General features: G+C 35.0%; 1 protein-coding gene across 11 annotated transcripts in view; it reads left to right on the plus strand.

The window, feature by feature from the left end:
• Window positions 1-21,613, plus strand: part of Myo9a (myosin IXA) — a 187,762-nt gene that overhangs the window by 27,776 nt on the left and 138,373 nt on the right. For all 11 annotated transcript variants that reach the window (XM_085689177.2, XM_085689184.2, XM_085689176.2 and 8 more), the window contains exons 3-6: window positions 5,844-5,938; window positions 9,890-9,952; window positions 12,709-12,808; window positions 14,346-14,402. In XM_085689177.2, the coding sequence (XP_085545303.2) occupies window positions 5,844-5,938; window positions 9,890-9,952; window positions 12,709-12,808; window positions 14,346-14,402 (315 nt within the window). The remainder of the gene's footprint in view (window positions 1-5,843; window positions 5,939-9,889; window positions 9,953-12,708; window positions 12,809-14,345; window positions 14,403-21,613) is intronic.

Genomic DNA, 21,613 nt, shown 5'->3' on the forward strand with positions numbered 1-21,613 from the left:
GTGATAGAGCACTTGCTTGGCTTGTGCACACCATGGATTTGATCATTAGTACCATCAAAAGAAAATTCAACCAAAAACTGTTTCTTTGATCCACTGGAATAGTAGTCTATCTCTTTACAAAGGTTTCTGTTTGTATTGGGCTTTACAAAGGAAGAAGGTGAAAACTAGAGTTTAACATAATGTGGTACTTCCGGAAACAGGATTTTCTCAAGAGTTGTGATTATTAGTTTTGTTACTCCTGTTTTTGTTGTTTCACGAATTCTGAACTAATACTCTAAATACTGTATTTCTTTTTTTTGGGGGGGGGATGGGATCATGTAATTTTCCATTTTTTTTCCTGTGGTTCTGATTGAATGGAGACTTTTAAAAATGCCTTACATATTAATGCTCTCAGAATTTTATTTGAGGTTTATATGCTTGTTGAAGTATTGTTTTCATCCTCAGCCTGGAAAGTATCAATTTTACTTTTCCCTTTTATTTTCTGTTATCATGCAGCCTCTCCTTCAGACACAAGCCTGAGCTCTTTTCTGAGCATACATGTATTCTTTGACATTTGTAACCCTCTTGCATGCACATGGCCTTCCAAATGCATGTAATCTTTAATACCTTATTTTGAGTTTTTATACTCTTACTGCATGCATGTGTGCACATGTATGCAGTACTTGGAGAAGCCAGAAAAGGATATTTGATCTTCTGGACCTGGAGTTCCAAATGGATGTTAACCCCATTAGAGTTCTCTGAATTAAACCCTGGTCCTTTATTTACTTATTTTTTAAAGATAGATATCTTTTCTTTTTTAGATTTATTTATATGTATGAGTGCTCTAGCTGCATGTATGCCTTCATACATATGATGCAGAATAGGGCATCAGATCCTACTAGAGGTAGTGGGAACCACCATGTAATTCCTGGGAATTGAACTTAGGACCTCTAGAAGAGCAACCAGTGCTCTTAACTCTTGAGCCATCTGTCCAGCCCATCCCTGGTCCTTTAAAGAGTAGCCAGTGTGTTTAATTGCCAAGCCTCCTCTCTAGTCCTGACTTTCATGTCTTTTCAAGCCCATTTTATACTTGTAATTTATGAAGGTGCTCCCATCCCCATTATTACCACTATTTTCAGTGTTTAAACAATTGCCTCTGATTGTTTTGGAGAAACAAACATGGTGATAATGTGTGTAGAGAGGTTGTTCTCAGTGATCAGTGAGTCAGTTTAGATTAAAACAACCCTTAGAGTGAGTTTTTTTCTAGGGAAATGCTGACTGGACAGGTTAAATCGTGATGAACAATGCTTTGGAAGAACACCTTAGCTTTGTTTTTGTGGTGTTTAGAATTCTTTATATGAATAAATAATTGTGGGAAATGGGCATACTCTTTTATTGTAGAGGCAGGGAGGACGAATGAATAGTAATAGATAAAATGCTAAAATGCTTTTTAAAAACGACAAAATCCCAAAATTTAGCCAGTGTTAATAGTGCCCATCAATTGAGGATTATTGAAAATCTTGGCTACTTAATAACATTTTTAACAGGTGTTCTTTGGACAGTTCTTGTCTGCGTTTTTGTTTGTTTTATGAAGGAAGATTTTTAGAGCTCCTTATTCTGACATTTTTTATTGACCTCAGTGTTGAAAAAGTAGGATTGTTATATTCTAGGTAGAGTGGTTCTATCATTTTCTCAACAACAAATATTAATGTTCTAGTTGCTTCTTATCCTCAGTAACATTAGTCATTACTATTTTTCTTTTAATCATTCTGATAGATGCCTAATGGCTCTGTATTGGGTACATTGAGGTCTTAAATGAAATCCTATTGTTATGTTGTTGAGCATGCTTTCTCACATGGATTTGCCATCCATATAACCTCAGCATGGTTCCAGAGGATTTCATCTGATTGACAGGCTTATATTCTAATAAAAATTTACACAACAGGGAAAGCTCTGCTTGTTTGTTTTCCAGTATATCCTATAGGATAGGGTTGAATGTGCTGTATGCCCAGGCATGTTGTTGCGAATCTGTAATCATAGCACTTTGAAGGTTGAGGTAGGTGAGTCTAGAGTTCAAGGTAAACCTAGAAAGACTACATAGTAAACCTCAGGCCAGCCTGAGATGCAGCGAGATTATTTAAAGCAAAACAAAACGGTTGCACATGTGAAAATAATAATAGTATTTTATGAAATGGCCTTTGTGTTTAATCCTGCTTTTTTCCCCCTCTATATTTTGCCAAAGTAGCATATGATTTTTAAAGGTTATAGACCTTTTTACATTTTTTTGATTTTGTGATATTTTTGTAATTCTTTGGGAAAAATGTCTTCTATAGTGGACAAAGGAAGGACAGAATTGACAAATGGTTTGAGACATTCAAATCTCACCACTAGTAAGGTGTGTGTGTGTGTGTGTGAGAGAGAGACATGGTGTATGTATGTGTATATATCACATTGTGTATATATCACATTGATTGTGTTTGAGCTTCCAAGCTCTTCCCATCACTTATTTAAAATTACATAATGGATTATAAACATTCACAAGCACTATTTCTAGAGATTTTCAGGAATTCATATTTGCTATGTCACTGTAGCATTATTTTTAGTATTCATTAAAATTTCAAAGAAATTGGAATACATGCATACTAGATAATGTTTCTCAGACTTTACATTGTATTTAAACAACTAAAGCACAGATTGCTGAATGTTATCTCCAGAATTTCTGACAGTACCGTGTAGGTTCTAAAATTTTGTGTTTCTAACAGATTTTCAGGTCATGCTTCTGGTTTTGATTACAGTGATACCTGTTGGAGTTGAAGTGTAGTATGAAGTGTCAGTTAAGTTTTATCTTTTCAGCTGTGTGTGTGTGTGTGTGATTAGAAGGATGTGATTTTTATGGATCTTTACAAGAAGAGAAAAACCTTCAATGAATCATTTAAAAATCAATGTCTTTAAAGATACTGTGAATAGGCTACTCTAGGTAGTGAATAATTTATTTACTTTTGGTGGTATTGAAATATACCACCAGCTCTTGCTTTTGAAAAAGTTTTAATTTTATTGAATTATAGCTTTTAATAAGATACATTTAAAATGTACAGTTTGTACAGTTTAATGAATATATAAACATGTAAAAATATTTACCCATCTGTCTTAGTAAGGTTTGGTTGGAAAGGGTTTATTTAGTTTATACTTCCACGTTATTTTTCATCATTGGAGGAAGTCAGAACAGTAACTCAGGCAGGGTTGGAACTTGGAGTCAGGAGCCGATGCAGAGGCCATGGAGGGCTGCTGCTTACTGGCTTGCTCCTCATGGCTTGCTCAGCCTGCTTTCTTATAGAACCCAGGACCACCAGCCCAGGGACTGCACTACCCACTGTGGTCTGGTTTCTCCTCCATTGATCACTACATTGAAAAAATGGTTACTGCTGGGTTTCATGGAGGCATTTCCTTAACTGAGGTTCCTTCTCTCTGATGACTCTACCTTGTGTGAAGTTGTCATACAAAACTAGCCAGTATACCATCTGTCATATAGTAAAGCTTTAGAACATCTTAGAATTTTTAGATTTTTTTTGTTTATTTGTGTGTGTGTGTGTTTGTGTGTGTTTGTGTGTGTGGCACGTGGCCACACCACATATGTGGAAATCAAAGATCAACATCTGGCAGTCAGTTTTTTTCTTTTGTCCATGTACAACCTGGTGATCAAACTCAGATTTCAGGTTTTCAGGCAAGGGCTTTTACTTCCTAAGCCATCTTGCTGGCCTCAGAATATCTTTATCAACCAATCGTCCTCTGTGGAACCAATTCCACCTCCATTTCAAGACAACCTCTCATTTACCTACTGTTACTATTTTATTTTTATGTTTTTTTTTTTTTTTGGATTGGATGTGGATAGATTATATAATGGAATTCTCTGTCTAGTTTGTATTATTTAACATAGTGTTAGCTATTCATGATTGATTTTGTTTCATTTATTCTTTATTGTTGACCATTATTTCATTGTTTGGACTATGATACAGGAAGTTTATAGTTCTTTTATCATCTGTGCAATAGTTTTGTTTTAAATAGATAAACATAGTGCTTTAATGAAACTTCATTTATATACTTCTAGAATGATCAGTTTTTATATAATTATTTTCTTGTTTTTTGTTTTTTTATTAAAATATATTTTTTTCATTTTACATACCAACCACAGTTTCTCTTCCCTACCCTCCTCCCATCCCCCTTCCCCTTATCCAACCCCCTATCCATTTTTTTTCAAAAAGAGTAAGGCCCATGGGGAGTCTACAAAGTCCAGCATATGAAGTTGAGGCAGGACCAAGCTTCTCCCTGCTTGCAGCTGAGTAAGGTATCCATAGGGAATGCGTTCCATAAAGGTAGTTCATGCACTGGGGATAAATCCTGGTCTCATTGCCGGTGGCCCCACAGACTGCCCAAGCCACAGAACTGTCATCCACATTCAGAGGGCCTAATTTGGTCCTATGCAGGTTCCCCAGCTGTCAGTCCTGAGTCAGTGAACTCCCATTAGCCAGCTGTTTCTGTGGGTTTTCCTTTCATGATCTTGACCCCTTTACTCATATAATCCCACTTCCCTCTCTTGGGCTAGAATCTGGGAACTTGACTTGGTAATTATTATTTTCTTAATCTCTTATTTCAGCTTTGCAACATTCTTTTGTGTAAACTTAAGAAACTGGCTGTCAACAAAGAGAACCCTAAGAGAGACATACATGGATCTAATGTCCTTGAGAAATAGAAAATGACAAGATCTCCTGAGTAAATTGAGAGCATGGGGACTATGGGAGAGGGTAGGAGGGGAGAGAAAGAGGGGAATGGAAAAAAAAATATAATTCAATAAAAACAATTAAAAAAAGAATTGTCTCTGGAATATGAAGACATCTTGATGAATGAGGTTGTCTTTTTAAAAATAATTTGTTAATATTAATGAACCTCTTTATATGGCTTCAAGTCACCAGCACACTTTTACATCCCCTCCAAAACCCAACAAAACATAATAAAAAATAAAACAACCCACCCCCACCCTTAATTTTCTCTTCAGCTCTTCTACATAAGCATCTGTGTTGGAGGCAGCCCCAGTCTTGTTTTTGGCAACATTTACCCATCAATCAGCATTGCTCACTGACCAGTGGCCACAGTTTCCCAAGGTTGGCAGTTAGGCAGAAGCTCTGGTTCCTTTCTAAGTGTTAATGCTACTTAAAGTTATCTGATGATCTTTGTTGAATTTGGTCCTGTGTTGATTGATGCCATCAGCATTATCTCAGCCTCCTAGGTACTTCTGATGCCTGGGTTTTTGTTAAAGAAACGTGTTTTTATTTTAATAATCTTGTGTATATATGAATGTGTGTTGTATGCACGTGTGTGTAGGTACAGGAGCCTGTAGACCTAGAAGTGGAGATCAGACAAGGACATGGTTCTATATTGTCACTCTCCACCTTATCCCTTGAGATAGGGTCTCTCACTAAATCTGGAACTAGTTGAAGTGGCCCAGAAACCTCAGCCTTCCTCCTCTCTGTCTACCTATTGTGTTGGCGTTACAGGTGCTGTGTATTGTCATGCTGGGCTTTTTACAGGAGTGTTGTGATCTGAATTCAGATCATGCTTGCACAGCATGTGCTCTTAACAACTTAGTTTTCTTTTTTAGTTGTATATATTAGATTCTAAAACTTGAGATTCGTTTTGCTGAATTAGTATGAGTTGAAAATCTACTTTTTCTGCCAGCTTTTTCTTCACTTTATTCTACTTCAAATATGAATGATTCTAAACATATAAATAAATTGCTTTATTGTTTTTCTTTAGTATTAAAGCAATGTTTAAAAATTACTTTTAAATAAAAGCAGTATTTATTTTGACAGGCTTTTGGAAATGCAAAGACAGCTCATAATAACAATTCAAGTCGTTTTGGCAAGTTTATTCAAGTAAATTACCAAGAAACAGGCACTGTACTTGGGTAAGTACTGCCACTTAGAAGCAATAAATTTTGGCAATATGGACATATATGTATATATAGTACACACATACATATGTACATGTTTGGTACATACATGTATATGTATTAAGATCTATTTTATTTTCTGTGTATATCACATGCATGGAGTGCATTGGAGGACAGAAGAAAGGGCATCAGATCCCCTGGAACTAGAGTGACAGATGGTTGTTAGCTGCCATGTGAGAGCTAGGAATTGAACCCAGATCCTTTGAAAGAGCAGCCAGTGCTCTTAATTGCTGAGTTATATTGTCATCCTCTGGAGCATATTTTTATTTTAGTTATTACTCGTTTCATAATCTATGTATTATATTGGTATCTTTATAAATATTGTTTCCTTTCTTTTTGGTGGGTTCAAATTGAGAAAATTGTTAAGACTAATCATAATTCTTGACATCCTTAACTTATATTTGTTAACTGTTGACAATCACATGAATTTGTTTATATTATAAATCTTCAAAAATTTATTTTCAGATCAGAAAATGTCTCTTTAATTATTGTATTTTTCAGCATGATCACACTTTCTACATATGTATATTATTATTCTTCCAATCAAGGTATTAATTTTGGTAAAGTAAGAATCCTTACATTTCCTATGGTTAGTCATCTGATTGTGCCAGCAATATATTTTATAGATTAAAAAATTAATAGGGTATTTTTTTTAGACCAGTTTCAGAGTCACAGCAGAAGGAAGTGGGAATTATGGAGAGTTCCCATGTATCATTTCTGTCCATTTTAGCATATCTACCCCTGTTATAAACATCTGTATTAGTATGGTCTGTTTGTTAAAATTGATGACAACATTGTTGCTGCAGATTTATTAATTGTGAAATCCATAACTTGTACTGAAGTTTGCTGATTGTGTCCTGTTGGTTTTGAGAAATGTAGAGATGCTATTTACAGTCTCCATTTTAGTACGATAGCATAGTTTTACTGTGCTAAAGTCTTTTGTGTTTGACTTATTCAGCCCTGCTACTTTCCAGGTCTTGGTAACTTGATAACTTTGTGAGCTTTTACAGTCTCCATATCACCATTTCCAAAATGTACAGTTGGAACCATATTGTATGTAGCCTTTTCAGATTGAATTCTTTAACCTAACTGTGTACTTAAGGTTCTCCTATAGCTGTTACTTGCTTTCATTAATTTAATGTTTACATTTTCAATTATTTTAGAGATGATATGTTTGTACTCTTTAGGAGTACTTAAAATTTTTGTATATTTGATTGAGTTTATATTTAAGTATTTTATTATGAGTATAATTTTTTCTACATTAGTTTTTTTTTACTGCTTATTGTTTGTGTGTATGTGTAGCTATTGGTTTTCATAGTTTTACATTTAGTACCTTGATGGATGATTTGTACTTTACTGTTGTTTGTCTTTATTGTTCAAACCATATTGCAATACTTGTAAAAAGACTAGTGTCTCACTTCGGGCTGATCTTAGAGTTCTATCCCAGCCCCACTCTTGGCCCTAGCTCTCTGGTTTGGGTTCTGCTGAGAACAGTAACTAACCATTCTAAGCTCCTACTACCATGGATTGAGTCACTTTTGTTATGATGGACTGTCTCCTGAACCATGAGTTAAAGTGAAATTATTCCTTCTGTAGTTAGTCTCTGTTTGTCTGTCTTTCTCTCTGTCATCATTTTCTTTCGTCCATTCTTCTGTCTGTCCGTCTTTCCTTCCTCTCTTCCTCCCTCCCTCTCTCCTTCTTTCCTTCCTTGTTCATTTTCTGTAAGGTGTTTTGCTTCACAATGGGAAATATAACTATGTCAGCTTACCACTGCTGTGACAAAATACCAAAGATAAAAGAGGAAAGATTTTATTTTGTTTTATAGTTAGTTGTAGAAGTATAAATCCATGATTAATTGGCTCTTGTTTGTGAATCTATGACAAGACAGAGTATCATTGCTGGTGTTGCGGGATAGACGGCATGGTGATAACCACATGGTGGCTAGAAAGCAAGCACAGAAGAGAGAGGGGGGCAAGGGAGCATCAGCATTCCTCCCTAGGGCACACTTTAATTACCTAATTTTCTTCCAGTGATGCCCAGTCTCCTCCCTACTAGCACTATAGACTGGTGATTCAGACTTTGTAGGGATATTTAAAAGCCAAACCATTACAAATACCACTGTAATGTTATTTTTGCCTTTTATGTTAATACCATTTTCTACATTAAGTAAAACTCTAGTTAGAGAATTATTTGTATTATTGATTTTAATTATCTTTGAGTTTGTTATTATTACTTATTAAAGTTAAATTTTATCAAAGGTGTTTTGGGATATATGTAGATAAAGATGTCTTCCTTCTGATATATATTGATACTGCAATTTTTATGCTATTTAAATTTTAACTCAGTCTTACTTCTGCATTAAAAGAAAGAGGGGTTCAAAACTACTGTGTATACAACCTTTTGACCTGTCTGAAGAACCTAAAACCAGTATCATCAACAATCACAAAAGTCCACAAGAGATGTTCAGTGGTAGTTTCATAGGTCATTTCTTTTCTTGATTCTTAACACCAGGTTTCAAAGACCCTCCTTAAAGTAGGAATTAGGCTTATAGTTTTGTTTTAAAAGAGAATGGCAATAGGTAGAGATGTACATTCTTTTTTAACCTTGAAGGTGGTAGAGTATACCTTCACTGATTAAGATAGTTTTGTGAATTAGGAAGTTGATGTATAGTTTCCTTTATGGAAGGAAATGCAGGCTCTTCTGTTGACTGCCTAAAAAATTTAAACATTTTTTCCTATGGTGAAAAAAACCAATAAAAACATATGTATGTATTTAGCATTATTAATTTATTTTATTTTTAAAGCATATGTCTCTGGGGGACATTTTGAGTATCAGGCTTTGTTCTAAATATTGCAGGTTAAACAAACTTATAAGCATATTCTTTTTCTTTGTTTTCATTAGGTTTTTTGGAAAATAGATATTTATGTAAGTTGATTATAGTAAATGAGATAAGTATTGTTTAAAATGTTTCTGGAGGCTTTCTCAATAATGTTGGTATTTATGTTGCATATTAAAAATTTACCAAGTAGAAGGACTGGAAAATCATTTTATGAAATGAGGAATTGTCTCTAGTAACAGTTATAACAAGAGCTTGTTGCATTTGAGGAGGCATGACAAAGTGGTTGTTGCTTGATCATAGTGGTCAGTTTAGTCAGATTGAATATAAAGCTAATAATTATAATTATCTTCTTGACATATGAAACAAATTTAATTCATTTTATTTAAAAAGTCAGTTATACACAAAAATAGAGGGAAAAATTAAATAGAACAAGGATGTCCTAGATAGATTAAACAACATTTAATTCATCTGTTACTTCTTTTTCTATTCTGGTTTTAAATAGAGTTTCAGACACACGTAATGTGCACAGCACTGTGGTGAGCAGGTGAATGTAGTGGCATAGTATGACTAGCTCATTCTCTGAACTGGTAATTTTTGTACCATTAGACCTCCTGGATTGGTATGGAAGAAAAAGAGATGTCTAGGGAGTAGTAAAATTGAAAGTCAGCCTTGGTAGTAAAATCAGACCTGGGTTCATATACATAAGGTCATTGTGTTGCTGATTACTAGTGTTATGATTTTGGTTAGTTTTTATTTTTTGAAATGGGGCTTTGTTGTGTATTTACTTTTGATATAGTTCACCTGCTTATCTCATTCTCTAGTCATTTGATGATGTAGATAGTTTTTTTTTAGAATTTAACATGGATAAAGCTAATATATATATACATATATATGTTATATATGCATATAATATATATGTATATATATAAATTATAATGGTAAATGTACTGCTGTCATGTTTCTTTATACTTTTGAACTTTCTAAATAATAAAATCTATTATATATTAAACTTTATTTATCTAAACCAATTTTTATTATTTATATTAACCAATTTTATTTTCTTCCAGGGCCTATGTTGAAAAGTATCTACTGGAGAAATCTAGACTTGTTTATCAAGAGCATAATGAAAGGTATATATTTTTATTTATATAATTAGATCAACTTCACAGAACCACACAAATTCCCTTTTAGATTCTTTGTATGCTGTGACCTGTGACCCTTAATTCACTAATATCATACATAATTTTTGTATGTAACTAGTATTTTTTATTTTTTTTTGCGGGGGCAGAATGCTCAAGGCGTTGGGAGATTTTTATTGGATATGCAGAACTGTTATTCTTTCTCAGTTCTAAATAAATTGAGAACAGGAAAGTAGATTTTCAGGTGATAAACTCATTCTTCCTTGAACCATCTGCCTTTATAAGACGTGGATCTTTCTTATATTTGTTAGTGTTCTTCTTGTTTGAAAGTAGTTATAAGTTAGGTGTGCTGATTCACACCTGTAATTCCTGTATTTGGGAGGCTGAGGCTGAAAGATTACCCTGAGTTCAAGGCTAGTCTAGGGTATGTAGTAAGTACCATGTCAACTTGGGACTATAGTGTTAGATCCTTTCTCCAAAATCAGTGAGTTTTCAGAAAAGCTCTTAGTTCCATTGTCATATTTGAGGTACGTGGAACTTTAGAAATGAAACATGTTGTATATTTCAGATAAAGAAATCAAATTTATGGAGGTAAGTTAATTGCTTCATATGCCAGTATGTTAGCAATAAAGTTATGACCCGGAGTGTAAAGTTAAATAGCCCTGAACTCTCATGCATACCTTGATCTCACTTTTCTTATGTACCTAAATACATTTTCAAGGCCTAAATGAAATAATAGGTTTTCTATTTTTAAAAACATTTTGAAATTAATTAATTTTTTGAATTAGGGTTTCTCTGTGTAACAGACTTGGTCTTTCCCGGAACTTGTTCTGTAGACCAGGCTGGCCTTGAACTCACAGAGTTCTACCTGCCTCTGCCTCCCGAATGCTGGGATTAAAGGCATGTGCCACCATGACCATCTGTTTTCCTTATTTATTTCACTTTTTAAATTTTTATTTATTTATTTATTTTGTTTTTTTGATACAGGGTTTCCCTGTGTAACAGTCCTACTGTCCTGGAACTAGCTCTTTTAAAGAGAATTGCCTGCCTCTGCCTCCCAAGTGCTCCTGATTAAAGGTGTGAGCCACCACCACCCAGCTTTTTTATTTTTAAGGAAGGGTATTACTATGCAGCCTTTGCTGTCTTGGAACTCCTTATGTATATCAGGTTGACCTAAAATACACAGCAGTGTGCCTGCCTCTACTTCCCAAGTGATGAAAATAAAGGTGTAAGACATCATATCTGTTTTTGAGGGACTATATATAACATGATTAACATGGTCCTTATATGTAATAAAGGCTCAGAAATTATTGACTAATTACATAATGAAAAAGAATTAGTGGCAGGATTAGGTTAAGAATTTAGTGGTGTGTGTGTGTGTGTGTGTGTGTGTGTGTGTGTGTGTGTGTAGCAGAAATAAGAGAAGATCCTTATTAGAGATGTTTGAATATGTAGAAGAAGGCTCTATAGTATACCACGTTTACAAAGCTGTGGCTCTCAGTTCCCACTATTAGTAATAATCTGTGTGGTTTTTTGAACATAATGAATAGAGTAGTGGGGATATAATCTTGATTTCTTGTGTTAGAGAATGAATTCGAAGTGACAATACTGATTGTTGTTTTGATTGCTTTATTTGACAGATTTGTTTCTCTGTATTATGTGTTTCTGGATTTAGTTTGCTGTTATGTTGGTGTTGATTTTTTTTTCTGTCTGTTAATGCTCTAAGGCAGTGGTTCTCAAACTCTTGAGTCATGACCCCTTTGAGGGTCGAATGATTCTTTCACAGGACTTGCCCAAAACCATAGGAAAAAACATAGATATTTGCATTATGATTCATAACAGTAGCAAAATTATAGTTATGAAGTACATGTGACTCAATCTTTTCAGAAGCTTTTGCAAGAAATTATAGTGAGGAATAACTTTCATCTCGTTTTAAGGAACTATAAATTAGACCTAAAAGGAAAACCTTAGAGCAGTGGTTCTCAACTTTTTAAATGTTGTGACCCTTTAATTGCTTTTCTTCTGCTTGTTGGGTTTAGTTTATCCATTTACTTCCTTATCTGTCTACCTATCCTCCCTCCCTCCCTCCCTCCCTCCCTCCCTCCCTGCCTCTCTTTCTTCCTTCCTTACTTTTTTCTTTGTTGTTCTTGGTAATTTGTTATAATTTTTTTGTTTGTTTTGTTTTTTTTGAGACAGGGTTTCCCTGTAGTTTTGGAGCTTGTCCTGGAACTAGTTCTTGTAGACCAGGATGGCCTCAAACTCACAGAGATCCGCCTGCTTCTGCCTCACTAGTGCTGGAATTAAACGCATGCGCCACTACCACCTGGCTTGTTTGAATTTTTTGAGACAGGTTTTGATCTAGCACTTACTGTGTAGCCCAGGCTTGACTTAAACTCATAGCAGTTCTCTGTCTCAGTTTCCTGACTAATTTTGGAGCTCTGAAAGAGTCATTCATGAGGTTTTTTCCCCTTTTGCTTAAATTTATGAGGTTTTTTCCCCTTTTACTTTTAGAGAAGACAATTTTCGAAAGCCCTTATTTTCTCACTTTACTGCTTTTGTTCTCCTTTTTTTGGTATTCTACATTCAATTTTGTAGGCATGCTAAATGTTGAATTTGTTACGTTGCCTTAAAAATAAAGTAAACCAAACATTATACTAAGTAATGTGTTCTTTAAAAACGGAACAAAACAAACAAACAAAAAATTAACCAGAATTATTCATGTTCATTATATGCTTTCTTCCCAACAGGAACTATCATGTATTCTATTACCTCCTCGCAGGAGCAAGTGAAGAAGAGAGGTTAGCATTTCATCTTAAACAGCCTGAGGAGTACCATTATCTCAATCAGGTGAGAGTTCCTGAAACCTACTTAGAAATGTAGGTAATGATTAAATTTTAGTTACTGAAAAAGTTTTTTAATGCTTTTTTTTTTCTCAAGTCAGATAATGTATGTTAATCAGTACCTTTATGTAGGCAGTCTAAAATTTAAGTGGTATAATTTCCAGATTTAAAAATGATTAATTTTTCATTTAAGTGGTAAAAAATTAAATATGTTCTTCATGCATTTTGTGAGACTCTTTTAAGAATATTAAGCTGTTTCATGGTACTTTTCTTATCAGAGAAATGTTACATTGTCTATTGTTACTTACTTTTACATACCTCAGGATGTTAGTGTAATTGGTGACTAATCCTTACCTATTGCCAAGAGATTGCTTCAAACTTGATTTGCATGTTTTACAATCTAATGCTCATATGTCTGCATGCTATGGATACGGACACAGAGTATCACTGTATAATTTAAATGAACAGCTCCTTTAAACATTTTGTGAGAAGCCAGACATGGTTGCTCATTCTGGTAATCCCAGAATTTAGGATGCTGAGGCAGGAGGATTACCATGATTTTGAGGCCTTTATAAAAGTGAATTTCAGGGCAACTTGTGCTACCTTGTGAGTTTCTGTGTTAAAAACAAAACAAAATAGAACCATATGAAATTCCTCAAAGCCAAATAAATGGTTTAGAGAATATATCTTTCTTTAAAATTTAGAATTCAGCCTTAAGCTTCCGTGATGAGAAGTGATCTTCACAAATTTTCACGATATTCGTTCCTCTATTTTTATTTCTCATTAAAATTCCAAATCCAATTTTTAGTGGAATTGTTACTATATTAGATCATTTAAATAATAAAGTAACTTCTCATTTTTGTTTGACACAAAATATAATATTCATGGGAAAAAGGCCTTTATGGCAATGAAAAAATATTCTTAGGATTTTTTCCATTTAATTTATACTGAGTGCATCAATATTATATATTAAAGATGATGAAAGTAATGTCATGGACTTCTCAAATGTACAGTGTACTCTACCTGGTTTAAAATTTTATATTAATAGAAACCATCTTAACTTTCTTTTAATAGATCAAGAACTTAGAAGTTACATCACTTTCTGTTTGAATGCTAGAAAATTTTACTGTACAAAATTAAATATATTTTTAAAAATTACTAATTCAGCTCTTGTGATTATTTTCTTTAAACAGGTGATAATCACTTATATGTGATGATAATTTTTACTGACTCAGAATTTTATAGTCCCGAGTCTTTGTGGCTATGGCATACATAATGTCAGTATTTACAGGATAAGGAATTCAGTGGTTAATACAAATATCAGAGCCACTGGGCAATGACATGTATAAGTTGAATAAAATAATATATGGTCTCCTGTAATCTGAATATTTATTTATTTTTATTAGTGTATGTTGCCATGCAAAATAACTGTTCTTTGGATAGTAAGTAGTCTTGCTTTCTGGATACTGCATTTCAGAGATCATTATAAGAAGTATAATTTCTTCCTAATAACTTCTACCTAACTAATGTGCCTTAACTTTCAGATAACAAAGAAACCCCTCAGACAGAGCTGGGATGATTATTGCTATGATTCTGAGCCGGTCAGTACAAGTACCTAAATATTTTTCGTTCCTGTTAAAGGGACTTCACATTGCTCATTTCCATCCATCTTGATCAGCCAGCATGAAGATGAGCTGATGTGCCAAGAGAGCTAGGAAAGAGGATCACTAGTTTTTAGTTACTTTGAATGATTGATTTGTATGTAAAAGTTTGTTGTTTATATACCAATTTATTGTTTTTGTATATTAAGCCTAATGTTTAATCTTCATTTAACATTCACTTTCACAAACAATAAATAAATACATTCTTGATTGCCTAGCACTGGAGTAGCTCTTTAACTCTAGTAGGTTTTTTTTCCCTTTGAGGTTTTTATTGTTCTGTTTGTGTGCAGTGTGGCTGCTATCCACACACTCTGCCATTTAACTTCATCCCTAGCTTGATTCCTTTTTTTTTTTTTTGTTCTGTTTTTTGAGACAGGGTATCTCTGGTGCATGTCCTGGAATTCGTTCTGTATACCATGCTGTCCTCAAACTCACAGAAATCCACCTGACTCTGCCCCCCGAGTGCTGGGATCAAATACGTACACTACCACCACCCAACTGATATTTATTTTTTAAAATTACTTTTTAGGGAGCTATAGAGATAGCTTAGTGGTTCAGATTGGTTGCTGCTTTTCCAGAGTATTGGAATTTGTTTCCCAGCACCCAATGTTAAGTGGCTTACGAATTGTAGCTCCAGTTCCAGGTAATGTAGTGCCAGTTCTGAGTGCACACATCCACATCCTATATGCACATATGAGTAAAATAAAAATTACTCTTTAGGAGCTACAGAGATAACTCATTGGAGGACATTCTTCTTGCAGAAGCCTGAACACTTGAGTTCAGATTCTTAGTACCCATATAAAAACTAGGTGTGGTGCAGGTGAGGTGTTTAAAAAACAGATTTCAGGTGCTCTCTGGCTAAATAGTCTAGCTTAAACAGTTAAGTTCTAAGTTCAGTGAGAGCCCCTGTCACAAATAAATAAGGTAGAATATGATGGGGGATGACAGCTGATGTAAAACTATGATCTCCATGTGTAAATATATGTTCCCTGTATTGGGTCTTAATACTTTTCATATAATGAATCTCTTGTAGTATAAATATTAAAAACTCAGAAACAGATATTGGGGTTCAAGCTGAAGAAAAGAGAAGCAAAGTGGCCAGGCAGTAGCTCTAACCTCTACCTTAGATGGAAATGGGCAATCCTGCCTCTGTGAATCCTCAGACTGAGACTGAAAATGAGACCTCTCTTCCCGTCTAAAATTCCTCCCTAGTATTGATATTAAAGGCATACACGACCACTGCCTTGCCTGTATGATTGACTAGTATGGCTGTTTTGCCCTTAGGCAAAGCTTTATTTATTAAAACATAAATAATATAGATCTTCAGGCAAGCTTTATATATTAAAACCATTGTATTTCTCCTTTTTTTGTCTAAAATAAAGGCTGTAGATAATATTGAAAAAAAAACCAATATACAATGTGTAAAATAACTATACTATATATATGCAGTAAATACATCATTAATGTCTAGTCCATTTCCTTTTGACAAATTCAGAGAAAATAATCTCTATCTAGCCTATCTTAATGAGTCCAAAAAGTTGTACCTAATTCACTTTCTAAATTTGTATTATCAAATTATCTTTTAATGTCTGTCAGCCTTTTACACTTTACACCTCTTTAGGGAGTTTTTTTTTTTTCTGAGTCTTGTAAACAAGAAAAACTATAGCTATAACTATTTAACCTTCAACTCCCTCAGAAACTCAAGAAGGAAATAATATTAGCTGAGAAAGCAGGAAATGTGAGTAAACAACTTCCAAAAATGTGAGAAATGACAGAAACAGTTACCTGCCTGGACAGCCAACCAAAGTTCCTCTGCAATGATCGGGCTTCCATCTTCAGCCTCAAGGCCTAGAATACTTGGCAGACTTTTCTGTGAAGCAGGAGTTTTGAAGGTCTGTCCCACCTTGTCTTGACAAGGCGTGGCAGTTATTCTCCAATCAGGAAAGAATATTGTTAGCATTTGAGGTGATGGCATTTTCTTGCCCATTGGCTTACATTTGCCACAAAGAAAGAGACACCTGTCTCTGCCTCCCGAGTGCTGGGATTAAAGCGTGCGCCACCACAGCCCAGCTTTGAATAATCTACCTTTTTATCTTTTATATCTATATCATCCCCTTTTTATTTTATGAGTAGATTCAGCAATTTATCCTATCGTTTCTGTATCTTCCTTTTTCTTTTCTAATCAAGAAGCTTGAATCTAATCTCCTTTGTTTAGCTTTTTTTCCTGACCATTACCAATGGCAGTTTGTAACTAATCACTCTAAACAATGACAAATACCCATAACCCAATGAAAGACCAAAAACCACTCACATCACCTCTTGGGAATATGGGCATTGTATTCTTAAATTTACTTCCTGTTGTCTGTGGCCATTGGCATCTTTAGAGGATCCTGAAAAGAAAAATTTGGGTTAATTGTCAAGTCGTTGGAGATGTAGCTGTATCATTTGTTGTCCAGTCTCTGTGTAATGGTGAAGCAGAGGGCCTGACTCAAGTCATGGTGAGAGTAGTCTGTGAGGTTGGATCATCTCAGCTAGCCACCTGGAAATTGTTCTGAGCAGTTTGTAGTTCAGAGCCGACCTTTAGTTGGTGTTTTTCACCACAGTGGTGTTATCATAGTCCTGAAAGAATTATCGTTTTGGGACCCCATCCTCCTTTTGGAGACATTAAAGGTCTCTGTTATATGGGCTCATGAGTTCACTGCAGAAAACTGATAGAGACTCAAACCTAAAATCATGTACAGTAAGATAGATGAATCCTTTTTCTATAATTAGTATTCTGCATGACCATTAATATCATGACAAAAGTTTAAAATATATATTAACCTTAAAAATTTTGAGATGAGACCGGGTGGTGGTGGTGCACGCCTTTAATCCAGCACTCGGGAGGCAGAGGCAGGTAGGTCTCTGTGAGTTCGAGGCCAGCGGGTCTACTAGAGCTAGTTCCAGGACAGGCTCTAAAGCTACAGAGAAACTGTCTCAACAACCCCCCCCCCCAAAAAAAAAAGAAAGAAAGAAAAAAAATTGAGATGATATTTGTATCTCAAGAAAAGCTGGTAAAGAGTCAATATAGAACCAAAGGATTATGAGATTAGTAGCAATAAAATAGTCCCATATCAGGTGAATTTTCTGTTATGAGACAGATTTTGAATTTTACTTGAATAAGCGTGCTTGGATTTAGAGAAGGAGAGAACCACACTCCAACTCCAAAACCAGCTTTAATCTTTAACTGGTCTGGGACTTCAAAAAGACCATTTACATTATATGTCTGTAGAGAACAGCAGAAACAAACATTTGAGAAGATTTATGAAATTTTATTCTATTGGAAATGTGATATACTAATAGTCCAATTCATTCTTTTTCTTGATCCTTTTTTTTTTTTTCTGGATGATTTGTCCTTTTCCTCTAGATGTCTCATTTGTCCAGTGGTCTTTGGATTCCTTAGCTGAATACCTTTGTTCTCCTGAAAAGATAGAAACAAACTCTTTCCCAACCCTAATTCTGGGGAGATTCTCTTTTGGCAAGTTATATCTGAGCAAATGAAAAGCATTTGTTAGTTTTATGGTTAGTTTATATTAAAAGGTTGTGATGTTTGATAGACTATCATCATCTCTTCTAATTATAAAGTGTCTCTTGTTCAGATTGAATCTTTATCAATTTTGATGGTATCCATAGCTTTTCTTCTTCCATGGACACAAAAGCAAAGCCCCTTTCCCAACATAACACATGTCCTGGTTTCCGTCTAAGGTCAGTGCATCTTTAAAAATATACTGGCTAATTTAATCTTGTAGTTTTTTTCTACTATCCAATTGTTTCTCCATAACTGTTGTTTCTTTTTTTTAGCATTTAGAAAATTTACAGTTAGTAAAGCATTATGCAGTCTATCTCTAGGGCGTCTTTATCATCTCTTTCTGTTTATTTTACATATCCTTTGGAGTGTGATTTGATCTTTCTGTAACTGCCTGGCCTGTAGGATTGTGTGGTATATCTCTAGTATGCTTTATATTATAATAAGCAAACAACAGCTTCATTTTCTTAGAGACATATGCTGGAGCATTGTCTGTCTTTATTTGTACAGGTATACCTATGGTGGCCATAACTTCTAGCAAATGTGTGATTATCGAATCAGCCTTTTCTGAACTCAAAGCAATTGCTTATTGAAAGCCTGAATAGGTATCAGTAGTGTGGTGTACATATTTTAGTTTTTCAAATTCTACCAAATAGAACACATCCATCTGCCAGATTTCATTCCTTTAAGTCCCCTTTGGCTTACTTCGTGCAGGTAGTGGTGTTTGGTTGTATAAAGAACAGGTAGGACATTGCCTATAATTTCCTTGTCTTGATGGAAAAGTCTTTCTTTGAATATTTGCTATTGATAAGATTTTTTAAAATGAAATTCTGAGGCTTTCAACACATTTCCAATCAATAATTGATTGATTTCTGCATTACCTTGTGCTAGATGACTTGGCAGACCCTTATGCGATTGGATGTGTCTTATGTATATGGGATGATTCCTATTCCTGATTGTATCTTGTAACTGAATAAATAATAAAGTCAATTCTGTATCATCTGGTATAAATTCAGCGGTTTCAATTTTCAAAACTACCCTTTCTGCATATTACGAATCAGTAACTATGTTGAGATGTTCTTTAAAATTCCTTAGTACCATGAGAATAGCATATAATTCTGACTTTTGCACAGAGTCATCAGGGCTTTGATCCACTTAAATATTCTGATTTGTAACTTGCTTTTCCTGATTTGCATCTATAAAGAATGTAGGGGCTCCAGATATTGGTGTTTCCCATACAATGAGAGGAAGAATCCAGCTAGTTCTCTCTATAAGTTGAATTCTCTTGCTTTAGGATATTTGTTATTAATCTCTCCCAAAAAAATTACTGCAAGCTCTTTGCCAAGATTCACTTTCTGCCATTAATTTATCAATTTTACCATGAGTAAAAGGTACTACAATTTCTGCTGGGTCTATTTCTACTAATTGACAAAGTTTCAATTTCCCCTTTAGAATCAACTCAGAGACCTTTTCCACATAAGTTTTTAATTTTTTATCCTGTTTATGCGATAAAAAGATCCATTTTAAGATAATATCTTCCCTCTGCTTTAAAATTCCTGTAGGAGAATGCTTAGAGACAAATATGACCAGAATGCAGTTAAGCTTCAGATCTTCCACCAAAGCCAATTCTCTCAGCACGAGCTGATAATTTCCTGTGACTATTTAAGCCCTTGTCATCTTCTAAGGTTTTGAACAAATTACTCAGTTCATTAGGTTTTATCTCAATAGTGGACTGTAGATAGGAAATGTCTCCTAGCATTCTTTGGAAGTTGTAGCATGAAGGGGGCCTGCTTGTTGGGGTTGCTGTCCTGCCCAGTACCCCACAGCCGGCAAATCCCAAAGAAAATCAATCACACAGAGATCTCTATAAGTTATAAAGCTAATTGGCCCATTAGCTCAGGTTTCTTCTTAGCTATTATGACTTATATTAACCCATTATTCTGATCTATTTTAGCCATATGGCTTGGTACCTTTTCAGTGTGGCAGCTCACATGTTGCCTCTTCGATGATCTGGGCAAGAATGGTTGAGGGAGCTTCCTCCTTCCTAGCCTTCTCCTGTCCTCATTGCCCCGCCTCTACTTCCTGTCTGGTTGACCTGCCTATACTTCGTGCCTGGCCAATCAGCATTTTATTAAAATATATGATTGACAGAATACAGACAATTCTCCCACACCAGGAAGTCATTAAGAGTCTGCAGTCAATCTCTCCTAAATTTCACCCTTTGGGGTCTAATTTTTTAAACCTATTTTATGGCCAAAATGATTAATAGAATCTCCTTTGCATTTTTTTTTCCAGAGCAATTTTTAATCCCCACCAAGGCAAAATTTTTTTGACTTCTTCAACATTCTTTCTAAATTATCTGCATTTGAATCAGAGAGTAAGATGTTGTCCATATCATGGTAAATTATAGATTGAGGAAATTGCTTATGTATCTATTCCAGTGTCTGACATGCTAAATATTGGCACATGGTGGGGCTATTTAACATTCCCTGTCGGGGGACCTTGTATTGATATCTTTTAACAGACTGAGAATTATTCTGAGTAGGCAACGTGAAGGCAAATTTTCTGTCTTTTTCTTTAAAGATACAGTAAAGAAACAAAATTTTAAATCAGTGACTATAAGAGATCATCCTTTAGGCAATAGAGAAGGTGAAGGAATACTAGACTGTAGATAGCTTTTTGGCTGAATACAGCTCTCCATTTTCCAGGTTTCTTTTTAACAATAAATACAGGAGAATTCCAAGGGCTGGTTGATTCTTCAGTGTTCTGAACATTTAGTTGCTCCTGTACCAGCTGTTCTAAAGCCTGCAGTTTCTCTGTTGTTAAAGCCCATTGTGCAACTCATACAGTTTTTTTCTGTTAACCGTTTTAAAGATAGGGCTTTTGGTGCCTTTGAAATATAAGCAACTGAACAAAAACACACCAAAACAACCCAAAGCAAAACAAAAAAAGCCAGGCGTTGTGGCGAACGCTTTTAATCCCAGCCCTCTGGAGGCATAGGCAGGTGGATCTCTGAGTTCGAGGCCAGTCTGATCTACAAGAGCTAGTTCCTGGACAGGCTCCAAAAGCTACAGAGAAACCCTGTCTCGATAACCAAAAAGACAACAAACAAACAAAAAACAAAACAAAACACAAAATATAAGCAGTTGTTGTGCCCTGTACTTGTACAGCCTGAATGGTTGGTGATTGTTCTTTATAATACCTTGTAATATTTTCCCCAGAAACATCTTAATTTATGGTTTGTGGTCTTTTTTTTTTCTTTTTTTGTTTGTTTGTTTTTTGAGACAAAGATGGAGGACCAAGACCAGGACTTACATTAGCCTCATCTCTGAACCAGGTATCCCATTGTAATTGTGAACCAGGCTCTAAAACCGCTTTAACCAAGTCTATCCAGTCTTTGGGAATAAATCTATTACAAACTGACCACGAATTTAGCATTTGCTTCACAATAGGTGAATGCATGCCATATGAAACTATCACTTCCTAGAATCTCCTCAATCTAACGATGGCACAGGAGTCCAATTAAGCTCTTTACGGAGCCTCTATCATTTGGCAATTTCTGTGAGGTTACTGAATATATTAAGTT

The sequence above is a fragment of the Myodes glareolus genome, chromosome 4 (assembly GCF_982192425.1).
Source record: "Myodes glareolus chromosome 4, mMyoGla1.1, whole genome shotgun sequence".
In the NCBI taxonomy this organism is placed as follows: domain Eukaryota; kingdom Metazoa; phylum Chordata; class Mammalia; order Rodentia; family Cricetidae; genus Myodes; species Myodes glareolus.